General features: G+C 40.6%; 2 protein-coding genes and 1 pseudogene across 2 annotated transcripts; 2 read left to right on the top strand and 1 right to left on the bottom strand.

Moving 5' to 3' along the window:
* Nucleotides 1-182: 182 nt before the first annotated feature.
* On the top strand, nucleotides 183-11,637 carry LOC134806493 (ER degradation-enhancing alpha-mannosidase-like protein 2). The gene is made up of 8 exons (XM_063779765.1): nucleotides 183-392; nucleotides 870-1,166; nucleotides 1,473-1,716; nucleotides 2,507-2,657; nucleotides 3,237-3,416; nucleotides 4,225-4,481; nucleotides 9,559-9,803; nucleotides 10,913-11,637. The coding sequence occupies exons 1-8, from the start codon at nucleotides 292-294 to the stop codon at nucleotides 11,625-11,627; spliced, it is 2,190 nt and encodes a 729-aa protein (XP_063635835.1). The 5' UTR covers nucleotides 183-291; the 3' UTR covers nucleotides 11,628-11,637.
* Nucleotides 4,531-9,140, top strand: LOC134806664 (uncharacterized; annotated as a pseudogene).
* A 2,741-nt stretch (nucleotides 11,638-14,378) lies between the features above and the next one.
* LOC134806663 (acyl-CoA Delta(11) desaturase-like) lies at nucleotides 14,379-16,936 on the bottom strand. Its single transcript, XM_063779992.1, has 3 exons — nucleotides 16,744-16,936; nucleotides 15,650-15,989; nucleotides 14,379-14,877 (listed from the first exon to the last, which is right to left on the bottom strand). The coding sequence occupies exons 1-3, from the start codon at nucleotides 16,934-16,936 to the stop codon at nucleotides 14,379-14,381; spliced, it is 1,032 nt and encodes a 343-aa protein (XP_063636062.1).
* Between the last annotated feature and the right edge of the window lie 1,781 nt (nucleotides 16,937-18,717).

The raw sequence follows: 18,717 nt of genomic DNA, 5'->3' as shown, positions 1-18,717 counted from the left end.
CTATTTGTTTACAAAATATAACGGCCTTTACGACGCTTTGCGATGTATCGACCTAACAGAGTAAGACGGAGCGATCCGAGCGATAGTTAAAATGACAAAATTGGTCTGGTTTGTCAGTGTAGAGCAGACACCTCAAACTGTCACTAACGTCACTGTCAATTTATCCGGTCGCTGTGGGCTGACGTGTTTACATTTACAAGTTTGTTTTTAGGATTTGAATAAAAATGTGCATAAAAGACATGTTTAAAAATTGAACATAAGTACTCTGTCTATCTTCGACTTTTCTTGGACATGGGTGATAGAATATTAATAATATGCCTGGTATGCCTTTATGGCATCAGGTCTAGTTCGGCCCTACGAGAATACACCAAAGAAGATATTCTGAAATTGAGGTAAAACTTTATTCAATCAAACCCTCAATGGGAGAAGGAGAATGGGCAGGGACATACTGTAAACGCATTCCTGCTCATGCCTTAGGTTGCCAACAGAGGCGGTTTTGAATGGCAGTCAAGGGACCGGTCCTGCCGGCAGGGTCAGTTGCAAGAGCAGTGAGGGTTTACACCATGCCCCTAAAAGCATGCTAGATCATTCATATTGAGTGTATTATTTTTAATTTCCCGATAACTCCTAATATAATCATAAATTATAATGTGCATAAAATGCACTTAGTTTGGTAAGTCTTTCGAGCGTCGGCGTCTATTCAGCGCTATGAAAAATGGCGTCGCTGCGCAGTCAACGTTGCATCGAGCAGCAGCCATAGAGTTGACTAGACACCAACGCTAGGAAACCACTAGTGTGCTGTGACTCTTAAGTTTAAACTAAACCATTTAATTCTTGCTGCTTAATAAGGGATTTCACATTGTTTTCAGAGAAGAGACAAGGGAGATGTTTCAACATGCGTATGACAGTTACTTGAGATATGCTTATCCTTATGATGAGCTGCGTCCCTTGTCATGCGATGGTGTGGACACATGGGGCAGCTACTCCCTGACGCTTATAGATGCCCTGGATACCCTTGCAATCATGGGCAACTACACAGAGTTCAACAGAGTGGTGGAGATACTGCTTCAGAAACAGAACTTTGACACTGACATTAATGTGTCGGTCTTTGAAACCAATATTAGGATTATCGGTGGACTGCTTAGTGCTCATTTATTGTCCTACAAGTAAGTCTCTTTTATAAAAAAAATGGCTCAACTAGAAGTATTAATAACAAATTTAAAAAAAACAACGGGTTGCACTCCGGGAGTGCCGGCAGAAGTGAAAACTCAATGACATTGTAACAGTTTTTCGATCAGGTCACATGTCCGTCTTACGAATTTTCAATCTGTCGAATCTGTCAGTCACATGACCTGTTGCGAGTATAACATTTTTTCCCCATCACAAAAAATGCACAGTGCTGCTAAAGAAGTTTTCACTTCAAAAAAAGCTTATTTATTTTGAACATTACCTAATTCACTTTTGAAATTCAGAACAGGAATGAAACTTGAGCCTGGGTGGCCTTGCAATGGGCCTCTGCTGCGTCTAGCAGAGGATGTAGCTCAGAGGCTGATTGTGGCCTTTGACACTACTACTGGCATGCCATATGGTACCGTGAACCTGAAGAAAGGAGTCCCACCAGGAGAAACCACTGTCACATGCACTGCCGGAGTTGGAACTTTCATTGTGGAGTTTGGGACATTAAGCAGGCTCACAGGAGATCCATTGTATGAAGAGGTAAGACAAGAAGCATTAGATTCCAGAAGTATGTTTGCGCAAACATGGCGAAATGTATTATAATCAGAACATACCTATGTGCCAAATTAGCGCCGAAATGCTGCTGCAATGGTTGAAAAAAAATTGGACAATTTTGTTTTCACATCACCTAATCAGAAAATGGATTTTTCTTCCCTGCTAGGAGGGATCAAAGTGGCACTTTTCTGTTCAACAACATTTCATTGCCAGTATAAAATATTAATATACAATTAACTATGAACATCGTATGTACAGCCTGGCAAAAAAGAGTAGAAATTAAAAAATGGCAACACTGTAGTGTCAACACTAAGATTTTTTTTATTTTCCTCATAGTCGATGTGAAAAGCAGTATGTGTCACACGGTATCAAAATTATTTCGTCTTGGGCGTTAACACTTGAATCCCTCATTACGCTCAGGATTCTATTGTAGAATCCATCGCTGCATTCAGGATTCAATGTACGCCCTTGACGGAAATATATCATTTTGATCCCTTGTAACACAAACTACTATAATTTATGGAGTTAAAAACTAGCACACGGCAATAAAAATACCTCAAAGTTATCTACTTTGTTTACTTTTTTTATTAATGTTACAAATTATTTAATCAAAAAACAAGTTGAGCGAAACTTTCACATACGGCAGACTTTTATGGGGTTCCAATTAGAACCATTGTAATCTGGGATTTCACCTAGTTCATGAAAAAATGGATAAAAAAACAATCAATTGAGATTTTTTTATGTTTTTAAGTTGCAATTATACTTGTTGTTGTAGTTGGCCTACAACGCCCTGAAGGCTTTGTACCACCACCGGTCGCCGATCGGGCTCGTCGGCAACCACGTGGACGTGATGAGCGGCCGCTGGACGGCGCAGGACGCGGGCATCGGCGGCGGCGTAGACTCCTACTTCGAGTACTTGGTCAAAGGTAGTTGATCAAAGGCCGATTTCTACTTTGAGGATATGGTTAAAGGTTGTAGTTGCCTCAAAATCATGTTGGTGTGTTTGGGAGAGCTTGGGTAAACAGTTGTAATACGAAGGCTCTGTGTTTACCGCTCCAGTGTAATATACCGTGTGTTTACCGTTCCAAACATAAGATCTACCTTAAATATGGCCACATGACACTGTACTGATGTGAAAAATGAGCATTATCATGTTTACATAACCTTGACATTTCGCTCCTTTCGTATCATCATATCAGCCCTTTGTCGCCCACTGCTGAGCATAGGCCTCTCTTCTAGCACGCCACTTGTCCGTTTGTATGTTTCGTATACAATACAAGAACTTGTACGCCACTTGTACGTTTTGTATACAATACAAGAAGTAAAAAAATCGCTTATAGTCAGACCAAGCTAATTATACACAGACTTGACAGTAACAGAGTATAGGAATGCCACTCTAAACATTAAATTCCTATGGATATATGACGAACAGACAGTTAGCTTGGATGGACCCTAGCGCTGCTTGCAAGAGACGGGAAATTTTAAATAAAAATGTAACCTTTCAGGAGCCATCCTCCTGGAGCGTCCGGAGTTGATGTCCATGTTCAAGGAGGCGCGGCAGGTGATCGACCGCTACTTGAAGAAGGACGACTGGTACGTGTGGGCGACGATGCTGCGCGGGCACGTGACGCTGCCCGTGTTCCAGAGCCTCGAGTCGTACTGGCCCGGCCTGCTCGGTCTGCTCGGTGAGTGCTAGGTTAAATAAAAGTGTAATCTTTCAGGAGCCATCCTCCTGGAGCGTCCGGAGTTGATGTCCATGTTCAAGGAGGCGCGGCAGGTGATCGACCGCTACTTGAAGAAGGACGACTGGAACGTGTGGGCGACGATGCTGCGCGGGCACGTGACGCTGCCCGTGTTCCAGAGCCTCGAGTCGTAATGGCCGGGCCTGCTCAGTCTGCTCGGTGAGTGCTTGTTGACCACATGCTATTTCAAATACAAGATGGAACCATAGACTAGGAATCCTCTAGACCGAGTTTAGAGCAATTATTTCATGCAACCGATGATGCCAAAAATGCGGGGGTGCGCGGGACGAGGTGAGCGAAGTCCCGTGCCGTGATTGGTCCGTCCATATTCTTGTATATTTATTTATTTATATATATTTCGGGGATCTCGGAAAAGGCTCTAACGATTTCGATGTAATTTGCTATATGGGGGTTTTCGGGGGCGATAAATCGATCTAGTTAGTCTTATCTCTGGGAAAACACGCATTTTTGAGTTTTTATATGTTTTCCGAGCAAAGCTCGGTCTCCCAGATATTTACAATTTAATAGTAATGGTTTACACACCAAACTGGCTGCCACAATCTGGCAATCATGGCATAGACCAAACCCTTCTGTCCAAGTCTCTGTATAGCTATTAAGACTGTAGTCATTGGTAATTGAGCTTGAATATACCTGTAGGCTTACATAGCACAGTACCTCGCCCGCGAGATTAACTACACGTCCTTCTAAGCGTTTAACTTAGCGTTCATACTTGCCTTTATAACGGCCACAGGCGACAGTGACACGGCGATGCGTATAATCCACAACTACCACAGCGTGTGGCGCCAGTACGGCTTCACGCCGGAAGTGTACAACCTCGGCACCGGCTCGGCGTCGTCCAGCCGCGAGAGCTACCCGCTGCGGCCCGAGCTCATCGAGTCCATCATGTACCTGTACCGGGAGACACGTGACCCGATCCTGCTGCAGATGGGCGAGGACATCATCCGCAGCATACAGCATAGTGCCCGCACCCCGTGCGGGTACGCTACGGTGAGCACCAAATCACCCGGCCTACAAATCTACAAAACGGTATAAAGGTAATCGTCCACTTGTCGGTATCGTACGCTTCGGACGCATCGCACGCAACGGATCGTAGTATTATTTGTATAGAAACTCATATAAGTGCGTCCACCTGTCCGCATCGTACGCATCACACATCGGCAATTCGGCAATGCCGACACCGTTGCTCCGAGAGGCAACTTTTGCGATGCCTGCCGATGACGTCATACGGAATGCCGATCAGTGGACGCACTCCGCGCGCTCGCTCTGCATCGTCGGCCATTTGCATTTTGGCGTTTGTCGTGTCAACACACGTTGTTTTTGCAGCATGGACGCGTCAAAACTAATCGCAATTGTGCAAGAGTACGAAGAAATATATAATTTAAAAAACCATAATTATTCTAACCAGCAAAGAAGGGACAATATCTGGGAGGAAATTGGGAACAGGTTAAATCAAAACGGTAAGTTTGTGAATTTTTATTTAATTACTTAAACAACGCGCCTTCCAGCCCGAATTCTCCTCAATTGCCAATCTACCGACCCTGCTTCTGAGTTAAAATAACCTTTGAAGCTATCCCTGACTGCTAAAGCATCTGTGCGTGAATTACCACCTACATTCCTTAGGTTTGAAATGAAATGAAATGAAATGAAAAGAATTTATTTGACACAACAATCTTAAGATTAACAGATATTAAATACCTATAAGACATGGTTTTGTAACTTGTTGTCTCAAAGAGGATACCACTCAGCATGTGTCGGAGCGCATAGTGCAACGACGCTGATTTTCAGTGGTTCCTTAAACTTAAAACTTAATCCTTAAATTTAGAAATAAAAATATTAAGAACAATATAAAACACAATGCGGAGCAAGTAGTCTTAAAATTAATATCCAGCATAAAACACAATTATTCTAAAAACATGTGAACAAGCGATGAATGGAAAGTTTAATTACATACGCAACATAAACTAACTTTTTTAAATAATAGACACAGGTGACTAGGAGTGGGAATTTTGGTTAGTGAGAAGATGAAGTTTTAATTTGCTTTTAAATGAAAAAAGTGAACCAGCATTTCTTATTGGCGGAGGAATGTTGTTCCAGCATCGCGTGGCAGCATACCGGAAGCTGCCACGAAAGCTAGTCAAACTGTGTCGCGGGCAGATGAGACGGGAGGCTTGTCTTTCGTGCATTCTAGAAAATGTAAGCTTGTCAAAGAGATAAGAGGGTTTTTTGCTGTTTATAATTCCAAACAATAAGGAAGCAAGGTGTAGCGTTCTGCGTGCGTCCATTTTAAGCAGTTTACTATTGTTTAAGAATGGTGTAACATGGGCACGCTTTGGTATCGAAAAGCAAAATCTGGCGCAGGCATTTTGTAGTCTCTGTATTTGCATTTTTGTACGCGACAATAGACACCCTCCTATTACTGTGTCAGCATAATTGAGCTTTGACAGGATAAGTGAATCACAAAGCTTAATACGCATATCTATGTTAAGGTGATCACGGATCTTATATAAAACTGTAAGGCGATAAAAACAATTTCTGATATTCTCTAGGACGTATTTTTCGAATTGAAGCCTTTCGTCTATTAGTACCCCAAGATTCCGAGCTTCAGATACACGAGTTATGATCTCATTTAAAATATGGACCTGCGGATTTTGAGATATTGTATTCATTATTTGAAGTTTTGTACCGATTACTATGAACTTTGATTTTAGGGGATTTATAACTAAACTATTTTTTTCAGACCAGAGTGCAATCTGACTGAGATCTTGGTTAATTTTTTCGACAGCCGAATGAGTGTCTTCAGGCTTGAAAGAAGTGTACATTTGTAAGTCATCTGCGTATAGGTGATATTTACAATGATTGATTTTGTATGTTAAGTCTGCGCTGTATAGTAGAAATAAAATAGGGCCCAGAATTGATCCCTGGGGAACGCCTCTGGTGACCATAGACTTTTCTGACACCATTGATACGCCCTGTGAGTTGCTTAATTCTACCCTTTGAGTGCGCTCACCAAGATAAGAAGCAAACCAGTTTACCATTTTAGGGTCAAATCCATAGTATGTTAATTTTGATAGCAATAGAGTAACATTAATAGTATCAAAGGCGCGCGAGAAATCCAGTAAAACAAGAATTGAAGCTTTTCCGCTATCTTGGGCAGTGAGGATATCATCTACAACATCGAGAAGGGCAGTTGTTGTACTGTGTTTTTTTCGAAATCCCGATTGATTGGAGGGGATGATATTTTGTCCTTCAAGATATTCTACTAGTTGCGTACATACTGTTTTCTCTAATATTTTAGACATAAGAGGAAGAATACTTATAGGACGCAGATCTTTGAAATTAGTTGGTGAAGTGACTTTAGGAATAGGTCTTATCACAGCACTTTTCCATGCTTCAGGGAAAACGCCCGTCATAATCGACTGGTTAACAATAGCTGTAATAGTAGTCAACGTGCGTGGCAAGGTCATTAATAGTATATCGAGGGATATGCAATCATTTCCCTGGGCCTGGGTACTAATTGAGCGTATTATTTTATCGATAGCAGTTTCTGTTACTGGCCGCAGTTTAAAGCATGCATCACTGTGTCTATTGAATTCGAAATATGTTAAGTCGGATATTCTAGTTTTGTTTTTGCCAGGAACATCAAGAAAGAAGTCATTTATGCCATTGGGGTCTAATAAATGCTTTCGCAGTCCTCTCATAGATGTGTTATCGTTTTCTGTCCAGTGGCATGTGTCATTTCTTAGAAAGTTGTGCAAACAGCATGTAGCCATTACAACAGTTACAACGTGCTTTTCGTGCATAGACAATCTTCGTTCGAAAATTCTAAATTTTCTTGCCAATATTCCAAATGTATTTTCCACAGTATTTCTCGCACGACTGAGCCGATAGTTAAACACTTTTTTTTCTTCATTTCTTTGGGCATCGTCTCGAGAGTATGGTCGCATTAAATACGTGCACAGTGGAAAAGTTTCGTCACCGATGATGACATGAGGTAGTGCTTCAGTGCCTCCTGATGGTATTTTTCGTGGAGGTATGTTTAGAGTGCCATCTTGTAAACCTTTGCCTAAACTCGAATTTCTTAAAATACTAGCATCAGAGTTCTTACCAAAAGCACCGACATCGACGACGATGAATTTTTTATCTGCGTTGACTAAGGCTAGCAGTACCAAACTAAAGTGTTTTTTATAACAAAAGTAATTTGAACCACTGTGCGGTGGAGCTTGAATAAGCACGTGTTTTCCATCAATGGCAGCGATCGCGTTGGCAAAATTCCATTTCACGTAAAAACCTTTTTCTGATTCAATCCATGTATCTTCAGAAGGTTTTGGCATCACTATGGGCTGTAGGACTTCAATAATGGCTTCGCAGGTCGAATACACAATTGTTCGCACTGTACGTTCTCCCATCCTGAAGGAAAATGCCAGTGATCGAAAAGAATTCCCAGTGGCTAAGTACCTGAAATAAATGAAATTTGTTTTTTAAATTGTTACAGGCAATGTATGCAAGGAGCGATGGACCAGAATCAGAGACACCATAGAAAGGCTTTGAATTTGCGTAAGACCAAAAGCGGCCAAGCAGCATCGAAACTAAAACCTCCCAAATTCTTCCAAGAACTTTCTTTCCTAGCACCATACCTAAACGATGAGGAAGAACGGCGGTCAAGCCTATCGCCTAAAATTGTCAACAATGACGACGAAACACAGCTTGAAGCACTGTCTAATTCTAGTAATCTAGATACAAGCGATGCAGGAAGCCAACAATCCATAGAATCCGTTCGAACTATCGGTAGGAAATCGACCTACGCAGCTTCACAAACTTCACAAGGTTCAACTGCAGCCAACGTTCTACAACAATATTTAACAAGAACGGAACAAAACAGAAATCTGAGTGATCCTCTACTGGAATTTTTTCATCAATATGCCTAAAACAGTAAAGACTTTTCCTTTACAAGACCAAATTCAAATTAAATCTCATTTGTTTCAAATGGTTAACAACGTGGAGATGAAGCTTGTGACAACTCCAATCAATCCTGAATATCCTGATTCTAATCTTATGGCATCTGGTTCAAATGAAAGAGAGAGAGTGAGAATTGTTTCAAATGTAATGGTTCCGGCACCTACTCGTTCAAATACAACGATATTTAATTCGCCTGCTATGAACAAAATCGCAACCATCGCTTCGACACCATCTGTGAATAATGCTCTATATGTGATGTCTCCTCCTCCTCCTCCACCTGCCATGAACGAAACTCTGCACAATCTGTCTCCGGCAATGTTTTCTCGTTCATCTACACCTTACGAAATGGCGCCTTCACCCCGGGATGAAGCGATGTCTCCATGTGCCAATAGCGAAACTTTGCGCATGATGTCCTCCTCCCAAGAAATTGTGAACTATACAGAACGTTTACATGCAGTGGATCAAAATACGCAGATTCTCGGCCAATATTTACATTTTAATAAGAAATAAATATCCGATGTTTAATTTCAATAAATACCTTAAACACACAGCAAGCCTTTCTTCTGGTCCTATAGCCTCCCTGTATGTAGTATTCTGTCTCAGTAAATGTGGTTTCAGGATGTCAACAAGATAATTGAATTTATCTTGCGACATACGAAAATATTGGAAGAACTTTGTGTCATCGTTTAACAAATCAGGAAATAGGGTGTGATATTCTCCATGTTCCGATCTCTTCTTGAATATATTGTGTATCCAGATACTATGTTTTCTTTTTTTAGCTTTTTTTTCCAATTCTTCCTCTTCTGCTAACAAACAAGCTACAACGACAAAATGTTCTTCATCGCTTTCCTCCATTCTCACAAAGTCCACACGTGCGTTCACTACGAAAATCCGAAAGAACTGGCATCGTCAATCCGTATGCTGGTACTCACCGTCGGTAATCCGTATGCTGCCAATACAGTGGACGCACTGTGAAAAATTGATGCGATGCGTCCGAAGCGTACGATACCGACAAGTGGACGCTTACCTTTAATGACTATTACTTTTCAGTGCCAATCATTGGGTAATTTATCTTATCTAATGTTGTCAACTCGACTTGCACTTTCAGATAAAAGACGTCCGCGACCACCGCAAAGAGGACCGCATGGAGTCCTTCTTCCTCGCGGAGACCACCAAGTACCTGTACCTGTTGTTCGACCCGGACAACTTCATCCACAACCCGGGCAAGCACGGCACCGTGATCAGCACGCCGAGCGGCGAGTGCATCGTCGACGTCGGCGGCTACGTGTTCAACACCGAGGCGCACCCCATCGACCCCACCATGCTGTACTGCTGCCAGGAAGCCAGGCAAGGGTGAGTCGAAATGCTTCCTAGAGTCTGTGCGGAAAGAGAAGAGTCGTGGAATGTATGGCATGTAAGGCCCTAAGGCCCAATACATTCCACGACTCTTCTCTTCCCGAACAGACTTTAACAGCGTTAATAAATAGCATCATGACAATTGATAGCCCCACACAAGTCAAGCCATAGTACGCGGGGTGTCAAAATTGAGCAAGTGGCGGCCCATTGTCATAGTCGTAGTGAGAAGTATTGAGACAATGTCACTAACTAAACAAATATGCTTTATTGTGCGGTTAAATGATGTGCTTGCTAGTCGTCGCAACAAATAATATAACATTATGGGATCACCGTTCACGTATAAATTATCTTGCATCATATAATTTTGATTTCTATTGGCCAGAACAGATTTTTTATGGGAATTTTGTTATGCCAACGTTTAAACAATGATTGATGTATTAATTTTTTTTTTAATTGGTTTAAGTAAATGTTTGGATATATTCCTTTGATATATTCCGTTTACTAATCAGTAGAAATACATGACTGACAAAACGCCATACAACAGCACGTGCCCAACGCGTGCCTCTACATCGCAGGCGCATTTTTTTATGTTTTAATTATAGCTTTGTCCTTGTTACTACGGACATCTCGCTGGTTGGCTATCGCTCGAAAAGATGGCGCCATACCTTTGGCCTATACTCGTGTAGATGGCGACACCGTTTGATATTTAACAAATTTAACACATATCAGTAAAAGAATAAGGATCAAAGTCAAATGGCGTTCTAAAAGTTTTAATGCTGTGACGAAGATGGCAGTAAATTTATTGTGACTACAAAATTTACTTTGACAATCCGCCTCTAGGTACTAAATTCTCTTTGAAGCTAGTATTCCAAGCGTTCTACGTTCGCTGGTTCCAAAAGGTAGGGTTTACTTTAATTACTAATTCATATCTTCTTTTGACTTAAATAAGGCCACGGTCTCGACGCCAGCGAGCAGCGGGGCGACGAGCGGCACGAGTGCCCGTGTTCCACGCTCGCCGCCCGCTGCTTGCTGGCGTCGAGACCGCGGCCTAACTTCTTACTAATTCTATGACTCACACTCTTACTGTTTTTTATTTCTGTTTCCAGAATTAACATCAGTGAAGTTCATAGGATATATCAAATGCTGGAAGATGAAGACAACATTCATTTTATGACCATGATTGATGCTACCACAAACAACGTTGCTCTAACTTACGCAGACGACAGCAAAAACACTGAAGTTGACTCCTCTACCGACCCGAGCAAAGAATCAAAATATAGTAAAATGGACCAAGAACACGTTTTAATCAAAACTGAAACGAGAACTGGTTATGTCAATATGGACGGCACAGAAAGGGAGAAAGTACAAAACGAATCAAATTTACGTGACGTTGTCAAAGAACGCATAGTAAATTTCCACAACAATAATACCATCTCTCAAGAGTCCGAGGAGACTGATGAGCAAACTACTGAAGTTAATGTTTCTCCGAAAATAGAGCCAGCGGGAGAAGTTGACGTGGATGATATAATAGTACCCGGGCAACCGCAGGAAGCAGAAAATTTACAACCTCCTAGCAGCACTAAGGCTAAAGAAGCATTTAAGATGTTACCAACCGTGATTCAAGATTTTCTTAATAGCGATTGGAAATCTAAACCGAAATGTGAACCGCAGCACATTTTAGAGAGAATCCGTAGAGAGAACAAGTATCCGGACCATCCGGACATAGACAAATATGAGCTGCTGTTGACTCCGGCTCAGTCCTTCTTGCAGAGGATATCTTTAGCAGGAGAATTTTTAAACAAAAAGCAGTTGGAATTGTGATGTATGTAAGTGCCCTTATTTTTTATTTTTTTTTTACGTTGGGAAAATGCTTTTACGCATCCCGTCTCGAGGGGAGCAAGACGGGTATGACGGACTAAAGGGCGAGGACCTACTACCGTCTAAAAACCCAACGAGTGCCACCTCCGCCTATAACGGAGCGGCGCAGGATCGCGGTGAGCATTCAACTGCGACGCTCCAGCGGGCAGCCCGCAACCGGGCTGCAGGCTCCATGGGGCATTAAGTAGTTTAGTGCCCCCCCGTATGTATGTAAGTGCCCTACCCAAATCCTGCATCCCAAAGAAGGTAGAGCATTTTCAAATTCAGTTGTTTAAAATATCGTATAGGAGATAGATCTCCACATTTCCGCTACTTTGAACTCAAAGGTTATTTATTACCAAATAATCCGTAAATTGAGAATATAGAATGACAAATTTTATTGCTCAAGCCTCTGCCTACATAGCTGCATTAGAAAGAAATATCCGGTTAGCATGTAAGTCGTGCAAGTCAGTCATGCTAACTGTAGGGGCTTTTTTATGGCCTAAATGAGATGTCCGAGCGAATGATCGAGAAATTTAAACTTTGTTTATTTCTTTTTTGTTTTTTATTTATTATGTTATTTAAATTTTACTCCCTTTGCCTATACAAGTATACAACAAGCATGCTAATAATATCGTCTCATTAGATATGTTTCAGGACAATGACGTCTTATTTAAATACAAATTATTATCTGTTGACAACCTCAGGTAGCTCGTCTTACCTTAGTTACGTTGTGTGGAAAATTGATTGTTAATATTAATGATTCAGTTAAGTTGTGTTCTAATGTATGGGGAAGACAAACAAATTATGGCCAGCCTTTTATGAATGTAGTATGATACCTTTGGGTATGGTGCTTTACCCACGCTAGCGTCCCCTTCCCTCCCCCTGCCGCAACCCCCCCCTTTTTGCATGAAATATGTCCCGGTTGACGGTTTTTATTAATTTTTGAGAAAAGTATTAGGAATAAAGTGTCAAGGTAAGAAATAATTCTTAGTAAATTCTAAACAAAAAACGTTATATGCAACTTTTTGGTAAGACTCACCATATTCATGTATTAACTTCTTGAAGGTCAATATAACATAGTACGTGATAATACTGAAAGAAATCTTATACGGAGAATAAGCTTGCAAGGTTATTCTCCGTGTAGGATTTCTTTCAGTACTATTACGTACTATGTTATATTGAACTTCAACAAGTTTTTCAACGGTTAAATTTTGTCGAAGTTCATCTAGCCATAACATGAATATGGTGTGTCATATCAAAAAAATGAATATAACCTTTTATGTTAAGAATTTAATAGGGATTATTTCTTTCATTGACACTTTTTTCCTATATTGTATACTTTCCCCAAAAAATTAAAAAAACTGTGAACCGGGACATATTTCATGCAAAAAGGGGGGGTTGCGGCAGGTGGAGGGAAGGGGACGCTAGCGTGTGTAAAGCACCATACCCAAAGGTATCATAAAAGGCTGGCTATAATTAATTTTTCAAAAATCACAATTTGACCGAATCATAAGTAGGTATTGTTCGTTAGTATTTTATTTATAGGTACTTATTCTAAATTATTGTAATTTATACTAAGTCGTTTTCTGAGTGTTAACTTAATGTTTAAATTAATATAATACTTATTACATTGTGGGGGATCAATAATAAATGTGCCCTTTTAGTATGTTACTTATAGTACCTATATAAATTGTATCTTCTGTTGGTGATATTAATAGAAAATAAATAAATAAATTGTATTTAATTTATGATTACCTAATGTTAAGTTTTAAATAATAATAAAATACTGCAAGTTAGTATACCGTCCTTTGAATTTGATGAATATTTCTGATTTAAAAATCTGCATAACACCCTGTAGCGCAAGAATGTAAAAAACCGCTCAAGTGCGAGCTCGTTTAACTCGCGCACCGAGGGTTCCGTACAAACTTTCAATTTTCTCATGTTCTCAAGTAAACTTAAGTTTACCTGGGTATACCTAGTATTACCCAAGCCTTTTGGGTAAAGTCCCAAAATTAAATCAACTTTAATTTGTAGGTATTCGGCGATTACCCGTATACATCTAGGTCTACCCAAAACTGGTAGGGTAATGTCAGATGTGGGGACCCAGCCAGTGTAGGGTAGACCTAGATGTGTACGGGTGAACGCCTAATACAGATTAATGTTGTTTAAACCTTCGGATTTTACCCCAAAGGCTCGGGTAATAGTAGTTATACGTTATACCAGGATAAACTTGAGTAGAGTTAACCTTCTAACATTACCCGTAACATATATACCCAAGCTAAATTGCAGCTTATAGGTACTAATGATCATGGAGCAAAGCCGCGGAAGTACAGACCGACAGACAGACACATAGCGAAATTGGTGAAACTATAAAGGTAGTTGAATACGGAAGCCGAAAACATACTTTAAATGTTAGTACCTATTTCATAAAATTAGTCATCCCGATTTTTTTTTAGGCGGAACATTACCAATCAAGTGTTGGCCTAGCACTCCTAGCAAGCATGGCTCGGGGCGGACCTTGGGGCAGAATCGCGGAATCCTATCTACTTATTCTTAACCAAAATCGGAAAATAAATATCAAGGAAAACAGAAAAATATATTTATATTAGTCAAACAATAGTCAATTAAAACCTCTTAAAACTAATGTATAAGTAGGTAACTGCTTTAAATAACTGTAGGTACCTACGTCTCGTCGTTAAAAAAATGCACATACTAATAAAACCTTGCGTAAGCACTATTCAATTCTAGTTTATCCTTACAATGCATCTCTCCTTGCGGTTCTAGTTCTATAAACGTGCCATCGCCACACCTCTTAGCTCTTTTAGCAACCACGTCATATTCCACCGTCTTCAAGTCGTACGCCCATCCTATCCATGCGAAGAAGTCTATAAATGCTGATGTCAAGTTAAACCTGCTAATGCCTAGTTCTGCAGCCCTATAGTCCCATGGAAAGGCGTGATGATAGTTATGGAATCCTTCGCCAAGAGTGGCCAGGGTCACAGCCATGTTTTCTGTAGCTCGGACTTCTTTGTCATAAGGTCTGTTCCCGAAGGCGTGGGCAAAGCTGTTTATCATAGACGTGCAGTTTTGACACAGAACACTGCGGAGTATGTTCACGAAGTAGGCGTTCTTCAAGGTCTCCCCCCAGAACAACATTGGGACCAGGGTGGGGATGACGTAGGTGAACATAACTATAAAGGCGAACCCGTGTCTGGAACAAGTAAAAAGTTTATAACATTAATAGTTGCAGTTAGTAGTAAGCACTTCAAGGGTTTAATTCAGAGTAGACACAGCTGTAAAAGTGCACGCCCACGGGCGGACATGACGAAACTAATAGGTTTCCGTTTTAGCCATTTTGGCTACGGAACCCTAACAAATGTGTCCCTCGCTCTCTAACTTTTGAACCGCGGATCCAAAAATAACCTGAAAGTTCAAAATACTCACGATCTGTCGGCCTGGCGTAGTGGCGGTGTGGGAGGAGCATGGACCCCGGCTACTCCACGCCACCCGCCTAGACCGGCAATATTAGGTACGTTCTTTCGGTCGGTGTGCGGATGTATCTTCTAAGACCATGCGAGCGAAGGCAAACACTTCATTCACTTTCATTGTCTTAGTCTGTACCTACTCTGTACGCGCCATGAGAACAAAAATTACCGTACCAGTGATGCGTTCAATGTATAGAATAAAAAGATACCTAAATCTGATCTCAATCGACACGAGTAGAAAAGTACTTGCGTATAACACCAAGCTAAGCTCACTTTGATGCATTTATTTGATTTATTTATGTTACAAATCACGGTAAAGATAAAGTTGCGATTTAAAAGCAGATGATATTTGATTTATTAAGGGTACAAATGATACAAAGTGAATATTTAAACACGCAGTCCTATCACATGGCGCTCGATTTTATGATTACCTATTACAAATAACTAAAAGCATTAGGTATAAGATTCCTGCCAGACGGGACAGAAAGGAGTAGGTACTTATTGTACTGAAAAGACACCACAGGATTGTTCTTCAGATCTGACAAGTCTACACTGGCCCCTCTTCTTTTGACTTCCGGATGCTTATGCACCAGCCACCAGCCTACATGAGAAAAGAAGAAACCCCTCGTAGAGTTGTGAGGATCCGCATCTGTGTCACTATGTTTATGATGAACCCTGTGGTCCTTGGCCCAGTTGAGGACGGTGAACTGGCCTCCCATGGACTGGAAGATTACGAGGATGATTTGGAGCGGCAGTTTGGCTTTGAAGCTCCTGTGGGACCAGAGGCGGTGCGCTCCGGCTAATACGCCAAGTAGGGCAGCTTCGAGGAACACCAGGCCTGGAAAAAAATATACAATAGTCAATAAGGCTGGATTTCACAGGATCACTCAAGAAAGCTCGTCTTGTAATATGTAGGTACTTCTACAATATAAAGTACAAAGTCGATTTTTGGTCTGACGATATTCCCTGTTCCTGTAGCAGTCTCAAATCTAAACTCTTACTAGCATTGGTAGGTTGCACCTGAGTGGATTGCCCATGTCTTAAGAGATCCCCGGGTGTTTCAATTGATACTACGCTTGCAAGGACGCATTTACGTATAGTACAATTGGATCCCCTTAAAATTGATTGTTGGGCGAATTTGTATTGTGATATCCCCCATGCGATCTAATTGACACTATGGTGAATTTATTCGACAAATATCATCATCATCATCATCATTTCAGCCTATATATGTCCCACTGCTGAGCACAGGCCTCCTCTCATGCGCGAGAGGGCTTGGGCTATATAGTCCCCACGCTAGCCCACTGCGGATTGGGGACTTCACATACACCTTTGAATTTCTTCGCAGATGTTGGCAGGTTTCCTCACGATAGATATATCCTAAATTAACTTAATTTCTGGAGTATGTAACCTTTTCTATCTGTCCAATAAAGTCACGCATGTCGGATATATAACTATGTACTTATATATCATTACTTACATATCAATTTAATATAACGTAATCTCTCATTAATTATTATTAAATGAAATAAAAAGCTAGGCACTAAGTAACTTCACCTTACTTTACTTACCTTTTTTTTTAATCCACTTACCATGAATTATAGTAGCCCAATGAGCCGACGTAAAGCATAAATATAGTCCATAGATCGCCGAAAGATGCAAGTAGATAAAAATGACGACGGTTTCGTATGAAATCTTGAACCGCCAATAGTCTGCTTGCGGTGCTATTAACTTATGCAGGTCCTTATTCGTATGTAATAATTCTTGGCTTGCGCGTGTATCCATTGTATCTGGAACTAATAGGTAATTAAATAATTTTGTAAGATATTCGTATTATATTTACTCAAATCAGCTGTGGTGTGGGACGTTAATGAAGACAACCAATCGGTTGTAAGTATGTCTTTATTCTGGATAATGTTCCTAAGTGCTAGCGTATATATAATAATAATAAGGCTACGTAAGAGTGGGCGTGACTTAGCGTACACTACACCTCCCTTTTGGAAGGAAAAAAAAGATTAGAATACAATAGTCTTTTTTAGGGTTCCGTACCCAAAGGGTAAAACGGGACCCTATTACTAAGACTCCGCTGTCCGTCCGTCCGTCCGTCCGTCCGTCCGTCCGTCTGTCACCAGGCTGTATCTCACGAACCGTGATAGCTAGACAGTTGAAATTTTCACAGGTGATGTATTTCTGTTGCCGCTATAACAACAAATACTAAAAACAGAATAAAATTCTCAAACTTTAAAATGTGGGAGAATTTTAACCAACGGTGAAAATTATTTTAACGGTATTAATTTTAAGTTATTCATGTAGAAACATAGTAAAATAAAACAAATCTAATGTATTAAATTAAACTTTATTTATCTATACAAGACAAACGTTTAAAAAACTAATTCACAGTTACACATTAATTACCAAGCTTACGACGTGAAAAGTTTGGAAAACACTGCGACTGCTGACACTGAGCGAGAAGGAAATAACAATTAACATGCGTTCGACAAGGATGACGGCCAGGGCATGAAGTTATCTAGATCCGAATTGTCAAATGTGACAGCGCTATCCTGTGTTGCCAGTAATGTAAACAGAATTACCCGAACGTCTGAAATTTCTTTCGTGAATCGGAAGATATTGCTAACGAATAATTAAAAATGACGTGTTATTGTAAAATTTAAGATAAAATACATTATAAATGAAAATTATAAAGAAATATTTTAACTTATTAACCATAGCTATAATGTACCCATGTAACATGTTATGTTGAAATAAAGTGGCAATGTTATTGTGACGTAGGCCCGTGTCACTCTGGGAATAGAAGACCATGTTTTATTAGACCATGGAAAAATGTATTCAAAGCGTTTATTACCACAGATATAAAATCAAAAATTATTATAAAATAAAAGTGCGTCTACTCAGCTTTCTATGAACCAAGACATAATAGTGTAAAGGACGACTCACATTAGACCGGGCCGGAGCTTCCGGCGCATCGTTTTCTATGGAAAGCATCACGTGGTCGCCTGTCATGTCATAGAAAAGTAAGCTCCGGAAGCTCCGGCCCGGACACGGCCCGGTCTAACGTAAGTCATCCTTTAAACGGTTTCCCCTGAGTGCAATTGGTATTACTTACTTCACTAACTTCGCCTACTAAGAGGCAAATCGCGACTTTGTTATGGTTTATCGATAACTTCTCACATCACTAGATTATCGACATTACATGTCGACTATTGCCCATCACTTTTCTGGCTGTGTACGTATTTAGAAACTTGACTCCGCCCCTAAAATTAGTGCGATAGGGACAACTGCAGCTGAGGCGAAAAATCCTGCGTAAAAATGTCAAAAATCGAGGTTTCGTACTCCACTGTTTCCTCCTCCAAAACTTAACCAATCGTAACCAAATTTGGAAATCTAAATGATTATGAAATTATCTGTGTCGGACCGTTTTGCTTTTTTGGCTAATTGATATCAGTTTTGAATACCACGCCTCTCATTGCGGCATAGTCAATTAGGCCATTTTGGCCATTTTTGAAGGGCTCCAGCGCCTTAAAAAACAAAAATATCAAAAAAAGCAA

This window comes from Cydia splendana, chromosome 3, assembly GCF_910591565.1.
Source record: "Cydia splendana chromosome 3, ilCydSple1.2, whole genome shotgun sequence".
NCBI classification, from domain to species: Eukaryota; Metazoa; Arthropoda; class Insecta; order Lepidoptera; family Tortricidae; genus Cydia; species Cydia splendana.
This window is presented reverse-complemented; position numbering and strand designations above follow the sequence as displayed.